Raw genomic sequence first — 13,691 nt, 5'->3', positions numbered from 1 at the left:
CCTTTTATTCCAACTCCAATACAGGTCAGGGAAATAACAGACTTCCTGGGTAGTGTGCTCATGCTGTCAGTTACGGAACTGGATAATATTAGAAAACTGAGCATTCTCTGGCTTTACAAATGATGGTATAAATATAGTGTGGAAGAAATAAAATAGAAAACCTCTTCTCTGCTGGTAAAGGCCGTCTTTCTGGACAGCTATCAGACACCATTACAGATACCCAATGCATTTCATGCTGCAAACCATTTTTTTCTCCAACTGACAAATGTATACTGTGAAAATAGTAGGCTGAGTTTGGTAAAGGGATTTCAATTGCACTGCTAGATGTTTTCATCAGAATCTGAAGTGGAATTGTGATCACTGGTGTATTCATTTGCTGCTTCCTCCAATGGACCTATCGTACCATCTGGTTTAACCCTCATTGGTTTGATTATCTGCTCCCTGGGGGAAAGAAAAGATAATTTTCATGAATGGTTAGGTTCATACTTTACTGCTTACCAAAAGCTTTCAATAGTAAGTCAGAATATTTTCCAAACAAATCATTATGCCAGAATTGATTTAGTGGTTCTAAATGCAAAGTCAAATCCTAATAAACAGATTTAAAAACCACTATCTCAGTCGCTGGCCTCCTCCATGGTATTTGCTGTACATAACTTGTCACCCCAGCATCCGCAACACAACTTCTGTGCTCAACACTCTCTCAGAATAGATTTAACTTGAGTAAATCAAATGATCTTGTCTTCCAAAATGCATCCTGTGTGAATTCTAGTGATCTTTGAGTATTTTCCAGTGGATTCAGACTGGCAAGCCCATCTCATATCGTCATTGTTTAGGAGAGTTTAATTATAAAATTGTCAGTCAGTTTAATCTCTTCAAAGGGAACTTTTTGTACTTCTTCACAGATAATCCAATTATATCTATCCTGTGTTCTGCCTGCCTTAAAGATGATTTTCTAATCAAAAGCATAAGCTGCAGTATGCACAAATATAACACAAAATGTCTAATAACGTGCATTAAAAGTTTTAGAAGTTTATGGTTTAAAACTTTAAAATTTCAGAGTTCACACACATCTCTCAATTTAAGTATTTTCCACATTGCTTTATGTCATATGAGCATCACTGACAAGGCCAGAATTTATTATCCATTTCAAACGCCCTTTGAGGTAGTGAGCTGCCTTCTTGAATTCCTTTAGATCATTGGGTGTAGGTACAGCCGTAGTTCTCACAGGGAGTTCCAGGATTTTGACTTAGCAGCAGTGAAGGAATGATGACGTATTTCCAAGTCAGGAACGTGTATAGCTAAAAGGAGAGTTTACAAGTGGTGGCGTTCCCAGGTGTATGCTGTCCTCATCTTTCTAAATGATAAATTTCATGTAGTTGGAGGATGCTGTTGAATTGTGAGTTGCTGCAGTGTATTCTGTATATTGCTACACAGTGCTGTTTGTGTGCATTTGTGATGGAGGAACTGAATGGTGAAGGTGATAGATGAGGTGCTGATCAAGTGTCTATGATCAACAGGTCATTATATGTTCAACATACTCCAGACTTGCAAGCAAAGTTCACACTCATTCCACCTAACCTTATAGCACACCGATCACACATTAGCAGGAAAGATATTGGAAATCCACGACCTGTTCCTTACTTCCCATTTACAAATATACAAGTTAGAAGGTGTAGATTTACACCTCATGGCTGATCAGATTACTCCATATTCCTACCAATCTAAAAACCTTCCAGGCCCTTTCTTATCAAGAATCTACCTACCGCTTTCTTAAAAGCATCCAAAGACACTGCTTTCACTAGAACTCTCCTCAAAAGGCAAAGGTCTACTTTCACTGCCCTTTGAAGAAGAGAGTTTCAAAGACTCATGACCACTGGGAGAAAAAAAATTATTTCTGTTTAAATAGTCACCTCTTATTTTTAAAGAGCAATGCCTTCCTTTGATATCTTCCCACAAGAGGAACAATTCTTTCCAGATATACCATGGCCAAGACTCCTCGGGTTTCAATTAAGTCACCTCTTACTCTTCTAAATATGGGGAGGCAATGGCCCAGTGGCATTATCGCTCGACTATTAATCCAGAGACTCTGGTAATAATCTGGGAACCAGAATCTGAATCCCACCACTGCAGATGGCGGAGTTTGGATTCAATTAAAAATAAGGAATTAAGATCTAATGATGACCATGAAATCACTGGTTTAGAAAAACACATTTGATTCATTAATGTCCTTCAGGGAAGGTAGTCTGCTATACTTACCTGGTCTGCCTACATGCAACTCTAGACGCAAAGCAATATAGTTAATTCTGAACTGTATTTTGTTACAACTGTAAATGTAAAGGCAATAAATTTTGGCCTAGCCAGTGACACCCACTGCCATTGAGTGAATACAAAAAAACCTAGTGGATACAAACCTACCTTGTCCGACCTCTCCTCAGAAGATAAGCCAGTAATTCCAGGTATTAGCCCGGTAAACCTTCCTTTAGAAAGCAGACCAATACTAGTCCAGTTAAACAGGGCATGAGTGACACATTTAAGATATGGTATCCCTATTTTTGTTTTCAAGTCCCTTCTTAATAAACAACATAATATTAGCTTTATAAATTACTTGTTGTACCTGCTTTTTAACCTAGTGCAATTCATGTGCAATGATACCCAATTCCTCTGCATCTCAGAGGTCTACATTTTTCACAATTGACACTTTTCTTTTTCCAACCAAAATGGGCAATTTCACATTTTCCCCATTTTAGTCTATTTGCCAGTTCTTTGCCGCTCACTTAACCTACCTATACCCTTTGTCGCCTCCTTATGGCTTCCTGCCTGTGGTATCAGCAAACTTAGCAACTGTACTTTCTGCTCCATCAGCCAAGTCATTTATATAAATTGTAAAAAGTCAAGGCCTTATAGTGCTGATCCCTGTGGCACACCACTTTCATATCCTGCCAAGCAGAGAATGACCCATTTATACACACTCACTATTTCCTTTTAAATCAATGTTTTCAACCCTTACCAATTTGTCACCACCTACACCATGACCTCTTATCTTCTGCAATAACCATTGATATGACATCTTGTCAAATATCTTCTTGAATTTTAAGTACAGGCAGTCCCCGGGTTGCAAATGGGTCTGTTCTTGCGTCCATTTATAAGTCAAATTGTACGTAAGTGAAATATAATGCAGGACAGCATAAAGTGGCTGTTCAGGAGCTGTTTAAAGTTACATCCCTGTATGGGTTCACATTTGTATCTCAGATACCCATAAATCAGGAATCCCCCATATGGTATGTCCACCAGGTCCCCTTTATTCACAGCACTTTACTTCCTCAGAACTCCAGTAAATTGGTTAAACACGGTTCCTTTTCTTTAAATAATAGTGCTGAACCAGATCTTACATATCTCACTTTTCTTGGGATGAGTTCTAATCCCTTCATTTCCCAAGCCAACCATAACAAACGAGATGAAAGAGTGGCTATTGAGGCAGAGATCATTACATGAACTTAAAATAAGAAAGATGCTTGCTTGAGCCTGTAGCTTCTGTGCAGTTTCTTCTGCTCTACATCAGGGGCGCCACAATACTCTGCATCTGCGTCCCATCGGGCTATTGCCAGGAACTGCCCAAAACCTGGACACAATCATTCAGAGCCGAAGCAACTGCAACATCTGTGAACTCACCAGTATAAAAGTCAAATGAAAAGTGCTCCATAATAGCAAGCTGGGACTTGGCCAGACTGCCACTAGGGTGTAAATGTAAACTGTCAAGGGGAATGATGCTTGTGCAGGTTTCACAGTTCAGGTTGGAACGCTACATATTGAATGTCTATTTAAATTAAGTCAAAAGACACAAAATGGTTGATCACAACATTGATTGAGGAACAGTTAGGCCATTTGGCTCATTAAGCCTATTCCTACCATTCAAGTAGATCCTAGCTGTCTATGCATCAACCCTGTTTCTCTCAGCTTTCACCATAAACCTTGATGTTTAACCAATAGAAATGATCAATCTGTTTTAAAGTCTTCAAATGATCCCGAGCATCCACAACCTTACGGGAGGTAGTTTTCAATATTTCCACTACTCTTTGCTTAAAGAAGGATTTCTTGACAAGGCCCAAGGCGGCTCTAGTTCTAACTTCAGATCATAACTCCACATTCAGACAGTGACAGAGTGAGTGTGAGCGTGAGAAGCTTTTTTTTTTTGACATTTCTACCCATATACAACTGATACAGCAAAAATGAGACAGCGTTCCTCCACGACAGAGAGTGCTACACACTCGTACACGGCATAAAGTGCATAAAAACTGCAAAACACGCAAGTTACACGGCAATAAAAGATTGACAAATAATAGATATTTTTCTAGCAGCAATTCAAAGGATTGTACGAAGGATTTCAGATGGGAAAAGAGTCCAATCATATTGTGTTAAGGAGCCTGATGGTTTGGGGGAAGAAACTGTTGCACAGTCTGGCAGTGAGAAACCGAATGCTCCGGTATCTTCTGCCAGATGTCAGGAGGGAGAAGAGTTTGAGTGAGGGATGTGTGGGGTCTTCCACAATGCTCTCTGCCTTTCAGATGCAGCGTGTGATGTAAATGTCTGTAATGCAGGGAAGAGAGACCCCGATGATCTTCTCAGCTGTCCTCACTATCCGTTGTAGGGTCTTACAGTCTGAGATGGTGTGATTCCCGAACCAGGCAGTGATGCAGCAGCTTAGGGTAGGATGTGGTGAGGATGTGGAGGTAGGAGGTGAGCTTTCGTCAGTCTGTGCAGAATTAGCGATACTGCTGGGTTTTCTTGCCTATGGAACTGGCGTTGATCGCCCAGGTGAGATGCTGTACTAAATGGACACCAAGAAATTTGGTGCTCTTCATGATCTCACAAGGGAGCTGTCGATGTCCAGCATAGACAAGTTGTTGGCTCTGCACTGGTCCGTTACCCTCTGCACCTCCTCTCTGTATGCTGACTTGTCGTTCGTGCTGATGAGACCCACTACAGTCATACCATAGCAAACTTGATGTGATTTGACCTGTGCATTGCTGCACAGTCGTGTGTGAGCAAGGTGAACATTGTGGACTGAGTACACAGCCCTGGAAGGGCCCCTGTGCTCAGTGTGATGGTTTTGGAGATACCGTTCCCAATTGGGACTGACTGAGGTCTCCCAGTCAGGAAATCCAGGATCCAGTTACAAAGGGAGGCATTTAGGCCCAGCAGACTCAGCTTTCCAATCAGGTGCTGAGGAATGATAGTGTTAAATGCAGAACTGAAGTCTATGTACAGTAGTTTGACGTGGGTGCCCTTCTTTTCAAAGTGGGTGAGGGCCAGATGGAGGGTGATAGAAATGGCATCATCTGTTGAGCAGTTGGGTTGATATGTGAATTGCAGGCTGTCCAGTGAAGGGCACAGCAGGGTCTTAATATGCCTTATCATGAGCCTCTCGGAGCACTTCATGATGATGGGTGTAAGCAGAACAGGGCGGTAGCCGTTGAAACAGGGCTGACGCCTTCTTCAGCACGGGGACGATGGTAGCGGCCTTGAAGCATGTTGGAACTATGACACAACTCAGGAACATGCTGAAGATATCCACGAGAACATCACCAATACATCAGAGCAACCTCTGAGCACTTTATTTATCTGGTCCAGCAGCCTTACGTGGGTTGCTAAATCAAAGGAAATAGTTCAGTCAAGCTAAACCTGGGTCATTAAATATGCAACTGGAGACCTCAGATCCCAATTCAACTAAGCAGTTTTTAAAAATGTCACTGCCCTCCTCCTAAACAACTCTCCCTCTACCACTATCCCCTGCCCAGCTTATCTGTGGGTCGCCGCTTTATACCACTAGCTAGGCTTTGACTAGTCACTGTCAGATCTTAAAGTCTAATTGTCTATTGATCACCAGAATGACAATGAGGCCCAAGGAATAATCAAGGTTGGTCTCTGGACTTCTTTGTTTGGGCTTTCTGATAGACCTTAATTTTGGGAGCTTGTGAATTTAAGGCCTTGATCACAAAGTCAGTTTCAATTACAGCTGCTACTTAAGCCATTTGCAAGGCCATTGCTTAGCAAGACATTGAAAGTGCAGATAATTTTGAAAAATTAAAAAAAAAGGATACTTAACAACACAAAAAAAAAGGATAAATCCAACCCAGTAATTATCACCTTATTAGCATACTCTTCACCATCAGAGAAGTAACAGAAGGGGTAATCAACAGTGCTACAAAACAGCACTTACTCAGCAGTAACCTCCTCACTAACATTCAGTTTGGGTTCCGTCAGGTTTCTGCCCCCACTACAGCCTTGTCCCAAACATGATCAATAAAGCTGAACACTATAAGCAATGTGACACCGACTATCCTTCACATCAATGCAGCATTTGACCAAGTGTCGAACCAAGACGTCCTACTCCCTGTAAAACTGGAGTAAATGGAGAAAACTCTGCACTGCTTGGAGTCCAACCTGGCTCAAAGAAAGGTGGTCGTGGTTGTGAAATTCGGTCATCACGGCCCCAGGATATCTCTGCAGAGTTATTCAGGGTCTTCTCCTCTGTCCAAGCATCTACAGCGACAATCTTCATCAACGACCTTCCTTCCATCATCAAGTCAGAAGTGGGGATTTCTGTCAATGACTGCACAATGTTTAGCACCAAATACTGAAGAAGTCCATTCCATAGGCATCAAGATCTGAACAACATCCAAGATTGGGCTGATAAGTGGCAAGCAATATTTGTACTGCAAAGGTACTGAGCAATGACTCTCTCAAACAAGACAGAATCCAAATCATTGATAGTTAATGGTATTATTATCACTGAATCCCACAATCAACACCCTGGGAGTTAACAACTGGATAACCATACAAGTACTGTGGCTACAAAAGCGGGTTAGAGGCCAGGAATTCTGAAGCAAGTAACTCACTTCCTATCTCCCTCATGCAGCTTTATTACCTGCAAGGTAAAAGTCAGGAGTTTGATGATATATTCTCCACTTCCTTAATGATGCAATTTCAACAACACTCAAGAAGCTCGGCACCGTCCAGAAGAAAATAGTTCACCTGACTGATACTCCATTCATCGCTTTACCACAGTGGCAGAAGGGTCTGTAATTAACAGTAGCTCCTTAAGGCCCCTAATACACCACATTTCAAATCTACAATCTCTTATCAACTAGAAGGTCAAGGGTAGCATGCACATGGAAACACTAGCAAGGGCAAATTCCCTCTAAGCCAACTTGATGTGGAAATATACCATCATTCCTCATTGTGGTTAGTCAAAATCCCTTACTATAAATATCATAGGTGTACAATGACTCAGAGGACTGAGGCAGTTCAACAAGGCAACTCATCACCTAGGCGTCAGGGATAGGCAACTGCTACACATCACAAATAAATTAGTCTTGCATGCCTTTGTTACCTCTAGATTTAGGAATTCTAATTAACTCCTGGCTGACATTCTAATTTCTACCCTCCATAAACTTGAGGTCATCTAAAACTTTTGCTGCCCATACACTAGCTCATCTCAAGTTTCATTCATCCATTATTCCTGTGCTCAATGACCTATACTGACTGCTGGTTGTACTGATTCCCCCATTTATTCTCCAAAATAAATAGCACCCTAAGATCCAGAATTCCCTCCCTACACCTTTGTAAAGAAACTCTTTAAAAATTACCACTTTGATGGAACTTTGGGTCATTTGTCTCAGTCTCACCTTACATGCCTCAGAGTTAACTTCTATTCAGTAACATTTGTGAAGTGCCATGGAATGTTTTACATAGTTGAAAGCATAAATACAATGTTTTGTTAGGTGAATTGATTAAGAGATTTAATTAAGGCGATTATTTTATGCAGTCCAATATAGTCAACAGAGTTGTGAATTATCACTGTCAAAAACTCTGGGAATGTGTGTAAACTGGATGAACACAGAAGCTGGCCATCAGACTGACATTTACATGATTTGTAATTCTGAATGTGAATGCATTTATTTCAAACAGTACTGACATATAAACCTGATCTGTTAGAAGGTAGAAAAAGGCACCAACATCCTGAGAAATAAGAACAAACACCCTACAGCCTGCCTCTGATATAGCCACCAGCATCACATTCCAGTTCAGTTTGCTAATTATTCAGTATAAATAAAACATCATCTTTAGAGTGGCTTTGTGGAAAGGAGTCTCAATTAAGGAGCTGGATGCTTGCATTCCTATCTGCGCCTTCAGGTTTCCCGAGAACCCTTTTCACTGATGCAGGTTACATCTTCGCATTGCCATTTAGTTTGATTATGACTATGAGTTAGATCTTTTGTACCACAATCTTTCTGGTCTGTTGTACGTTTGTCAGTACCAATACCTGGAATTAATTATGCCATTCGTACCTTTGCCAACTTAACAAAGCAGAACCCCACTCTCCCTGGGTAAAACACTTTGGTTAGTGTTGGAGGGACTTGTTCATCTTTCTCTAATTGAGTGCCACACAATAGTTGCGACCTTTTCATGAGGCATCAACTGTGAGATGGATTCTGAAGAAAGAAAAACTCAAAGCTGTACTGTCGGCCTCAATGATCTGTTAATTAAACCAGTGCTCATAATGAGAGCAGTCGACAGTAGTACAGGTTCTGCTATATCCTCTCAGCTCTAACCTTTGTGCGGGTTTCCATCCTATGTCTGGCTGAAGTTAATTGGTCCGCACTAATTTATAGACATTCCAGTCTTGGGGAGTAGGTTGGCAAGGAATCATTCTGATGTATTATTAATTTTAAAATTACGACAGATTTTTGTTAGTCAAATGTATTAAGGGGTATGGGGCAAAGATGGTTAGAGGGAGTTAGTGTACATATTAGCCAGGGTTTAATTTAAATCGCAGAACAGGCTCAAGGTACTAAGTAGCCCCATCCCTCTCATTATTGCAACAAAATGTCAAGAGGTCATATTTGATCAATAGAAAACAGAAAAAACCAAATTGCTTGACTTCTGACTAAAGGGACTCACCCAAAACAGTAACCTGCCATTTTATCGTTACTGATTGATGTTGCGTGCATTTGCTGCTAATGTTTGTAAGATGTTACCTTGTGAGTAGTTATTAAAAATGGCAAAACACAAAAAGAACTTAAGTATTTTTATGTGCAAATAGACGCTCAACTATCTTAGATTTAGTATTTATCGCACTTACTAAAACTTTTTTTCCACATTCAAGACAGGCTCTCCCCTACTTTCTATACATTATCACCAACTAAAATAAGCTGAACATTCAGCATTATCGTATGAAATTGGACAAAGTAATCAGTGTGAAGTACTTCTTAAACAAAGAGGAAGGGTGAAATTAGCCAGATCACAGAAGTATTTCAAAATCAAGTTTAGTCAAATGATGTTAAGTTTTATGCACAATGTTTGGGAATTGTGGTGATGGAAGGTGACAAGAATTTCATTACTGATTAACAGATTGCATTAATGAAGCTGGAATGTTTGCCAATCAGGAGGAAGGTATTTGGCCCATGTGTTGTACAAGCTCTTCACTAGAGCAATTCAAAACCAAATGCACTGTACTACACATTCTTCATAGTCCTGCATATTTTTCAAACATTTATCCAACAGTTTGAATTTGAATCATACAATCATAGAATCGCTTGAGTGAGAGTGTTAACAGGCCTTTCGGCCCAACAAGTCCTCACCAACTGAAGAGTAACCCACTCAGACCGATTATCCTACCTTATTACCCTAGATTTATCCCTGACTAATGCACCTAAACCTGCACATCACTGAATGCTATGGGCAATTTAGCATGGACAATTCACCTGAACTGCACATCTTTAGATCATGGGTGGAAACCAGAGCACCCAGAGAAAACCCACATAAACATGCGGAAAATGTGCAAACTCCACATAGACAGTTACTTGAGGCTAGACTTGAACCTGAATCCCTGGTGCTGTGAGGCATGGGTTTAAATTGAGCTCTGATAACAATGTGACAGAAATTAAAATAGATCTGACCATAATTCAGAATACACAAAATCAATTGTACTTGAAGCATTTAAAATCTCCTACTGGGATTGTCTAAAATGGGTTACACCCACTCTGGCTTCCTGTACTTCAAGTTACAATATCCAGGCATGAATTTAGCATGTATATTCCTGGCTGTTCTTGGCACAGATCCCTTTGCAAGGTCCTTAAAATTGACTATGAATGATGCAATTTGGACTCTTCACCTTTTCTATAGATTAACTGATTTACTGCCTTCCAAGAATGAGTTACTGTCTTCCAAGAATGAGTGCAAGATTCACTTGAATTATTCAATGTTACTGAAATCCAGCTCCTCAACTGGGTTCTTAAAAGAAGCAACAGCCTGTGTTATTCACTTCACCCATCTGATGACCTTCTGCAGCATTAGAATAGAATAGAACAGAATCCTTAACAGTGTGGAAGCAGGCCATTCGGCCCATCAAGTCCAACTGACCTCACAAAGAGCATCCCAACCTGGAACCATATCCACGTAACCCTGCATTTCGCATGGCTAATCCATCTCTGGACCATGGGAGGAAACCCACACAGACACGGGGAGAATGTGCAGACTTCACAGAGACAGAGACAGAGACAGTCACCCGAGGGTGGAATCTCACTCTCTTCTCCCCACTGTCCACATGGAATCATAGAATCAGTTATAGTATCCATACTGGCACTCTCTCATTCTGTTGCACCCCAAGTCCTATCATTGTCTCTCCAGGTCTGTAATCCCTTTATATGTCATTATTTTCTCCATACTATGTTTAAATGGTGTTTGCTTTTCAGAAAGTGATCCACTGGAGTCAAGTACCTGATATGTGCCAGGAAAAGGGCTATGTAACTCCTTTCCTGCCATTGCTGCCTTTTTGCAGTTACTCTGGCGGTTCTTGCTATTTCCTCAATTCCTGCAGCAATCTTTGAGCCTCCTCTGCTCGCTTTAATTTTATCTTTCCACAACGCCTAATCAATTTCACGTCTCACAAAATACCAATTTGTTCCCCAGTAGTTAGTGTTCCTTCACTAACTGGGCAGAATGAAATGGATAAATCAAAAGGTTAAGCAGCTCAAGGTGCTAAATAAACACAAGTTTTATCGTTATCAGCCAAGTTCCGCTAACAGCAAGATTCAAACAGCTGTCTCTCTCCACCAGAGGCAGAGGCAAAACCATCTTCACAACGTTCCCAGGCAGCCACATGTTCAGCGAAAGGAAAGTACCCAATAGTTCAGTCTCCCCTGCTCACACCCATAGTCAAGCTGTATTAGTACTAAATAGGTAAAGAAGTTCTGAAGGAGAAAGTGAGGACTGCAGATGCTGGAGATCAGAGCTTAAAAATGTGTTGCTGGAAAAGCGCAGCAGGTCAGGCAGCAAAGGAACAGGAGAATCGACGTTTTGGGCATAAGCCCTTCTTCAGGAATGAGGAGGGTGTGCCAAGCAGGCTAAGAAGTTCGAAGTCGATTTGACCAAATAAAAGGGAAACCTGTTGTCTATATTAATTGTGTTGAAACATTGTTTCCCAAAATGTGCGTTGAGATACCCAATGGGGTTGCAATATAAGATTTTGGGGTCCTGAGCACCGAAACAGCAATGGCTGCCGTGGAACTTGGACTGATTTCTAATGGCTGTGACAGCTTTCGAATTGCTCATCGTTTTTTCCACTGGGTGTGTGTAGCCTAATTGCCTGGTTACCGATGCCCAATTTCCTGCTGTGAGAAAGTCAGTATGAAATGTTCATTCTGGGCAACTTTTCATCAACTGACTCACAACAGAAATGGACAGGTTGCGGATTAAGGAGGAAGAGATAGAATGGTTGGCTAAGGGAGGGCAAGATGGAGAGGGATGTGTCTGAAGGGATAGACAGATAGAATCATAGAATCCCTACAATGTGGAAGCAGGCTGTTTGGTCCATCGTGTCCATACTGATCTTCCAAAGAGTATCCCACCCAGACCCACACCCCTTTACCCTATCCCTGGAACCTTGCACTTCCCATTGCTAACTCACCTAAACTACCATCCCGGGACACTATGGGCAATTTAGCATGGCCAATCCACCCAATCTGTACATCTTTGGAATGGGGATGGTGTTTTGCATGGAGCCGGAGATCAGGAGTATACTTAATTTCTTTCACCTTTGTTACCACTACTCAACAAGCCCCAACCAACTCTGTTCAAATACTGAAGGTTCACCATCTCATGGTGACGCTAAGTCTGAAGCATGAAAACACGGTCACACCAGAAAAAAATAGCACTGCATTGGACTATCATAACAATCAAGGAAAACAGCCAAATACAGTCCAGCAAATATGAGCAATGAGTGTAAACAGGTAAAGGAGAACATGATACTGGTCAAAACCTTAGTGGGAAAATAAGTAAAGTCTGACAAATATGCTTTCAATACTGGAATAGGAGGCATATTGCTGATCAAATAATGTATACAAAGATATGATGGTAGGCCACTCAGTTTATCAAGCCTGTTCTGTTGTTTAATAAGTATATGACTTACATGATTGCGTCTTCAACTCCACATTCCTGCTTATCCTGACAGCAACAGACTCTTGATTAACAAAGGAGCCAGTCTACCTCTACCTTAAAAATACTCAATGATCCCACTTCACTACTCTCTGGTGAAGAGAGTTACAAAAACACTTGACCCTCAAAAAAACGTTTCTTGTTTCCATCTTAAATGGCATACCCATTAATTTTTAAACTCTGTCCCCCGATACTAGGTTTTTACCCACTAATGAAACCTGATATTGCCTTGTGTTATAAGCAGCAATATCAGGAAGAAATGATCACGTTACCTGGACAGCTTGTCAAACATATTGACGAGTTTCATCGCTTCATACTCTTTTTGTTCCTCTGTCATTCCATCCATTGGATTGGGCATTGGATCTTCCACATGACCAGTGATGGGGTTAATACTGGAAATCAAATGATAAACAGTCACCACCTAGCAAACTGACATTACATGCACTTGATTCCAAATAACACAAGAGTTAATTTTCTTAAAACGGCAGCAGAAATAAAACAGCTCCCTCCCCTGTTGATATCTTCATCCACTTTCTTCTGGATAGTCATCGATAGTCACAGGTGAGGTGCCGGAAGACTGGAGGTTGGCTAACGTGGTGCCACTGTTTAAGAAGGGTGGGAAGGACAAGCCAGGGAACTATAGGCCAGTGAATCTGATGTCAGTGGTGGGCAAGTTGTTGGAGGAAATCCTGAGGGACAGGATGTACATGTATTTGGAAAGGCAAGGACTGATTAGGGATAGTCAACATGGCTTTGTACATGGGAAATCATGTCTCACAAACTTGATTGAGGTTTTTGAAGAAGTAACAAAGAGGATTAATGAGGGCAGAGCAGTAGATGTGATCTATATGGACTTCAGTAAGGAGTTCAACAAGGTTAGCAAGGGAGGCTGGTTAGCAAGGTCAGATCTCACAGAATACAGGGAGAACTAGCCATTTGGATACAGAACTGGCTCAAAGGTAGAGGCAGAGGGTGGTGGTGGAGGGTTGTTTCTCAGACTGGAGGCCTGTGACCAGTGGAGTGCCACAAGGATCGGTGCTGGGTCCTCTACTTTTTGTCATTTACATAAATGATTTGGATGCGAGCATAAGAGGTACAGTTAGTAAGTTTGCAGATGACACCAAAATTGGAGGTGTAGTGCACAGCGAAGAGGGTTACCTCAGAATACAACAGGATCTTGACCAGATGGGCCAATG

General features: G+C 41.3%; 2 protein-coding genes across 2 annotated transcripts in view; one reads left to right on the top strand and one right to left on the bottom strand.

The window, feature by feature from the left end:
- LOC122559802 (synembryn-A-like) overlaps positions 1-4,431 on the top strand; it is a 21,630-nt gene extending 17,199 nt beyond the window's left edge. Inside the window, exon 6 of the mRNA XM_043709859.1 lies at positions 4,356-4,431. Within this exon, the coding sequence (XP_043565794.1) occupies positions 4,356-4,416 (61 nt within the window). The 3' untranslated portion in view covers positions 4,417-4,431. The remainder of the gene's footprint in view (positions 1-4,355) is intronic.
- The window catches only part of LOC122559803 (synembryn-A-like), an 18,622-nt gene continuing 4,937 nt past the window's right edge, over positions 7-13,691 (bottom strand). The window contains exons 4-5 of the mRNA XM_043709860.1: positions 12,768-12,887; positions 7-441 (exon numbers count right to left, since the gene is read on the bottom strand). Of these exons, the coding sequence (XP_043565795.1) occupies positions 321-441; positions 12,768-12,887 (241 nt within the window). The 3' untranslated portion in view covers positions 7-320. The remainder of the gene's footprint in view (positions 442-12,767; positions 12,888-13,691) is intronic.

The sequence above is a fragment of the Chiloscyllium plagiosum genome, chromosome 19 (genome assembly GCF_004010195.1).
Source record: "Chiloscyllium plagiosum isolate BGI_BamShark_2017 chromosome 19, ASM401019v2, whole genome shotgun sequence".
Taxonomy (NCBI): domain Eukaryota; kingdom Metazoa; phylum Chordata; class Chondrichthyes; order Orectolobiformes; family Hemiscylliidae; genus Chiloscyllium; species Chiloscyllium plagiosum.
This window is presented reverse-complemented; position numbering and strand designations above follow the sequence as displayed.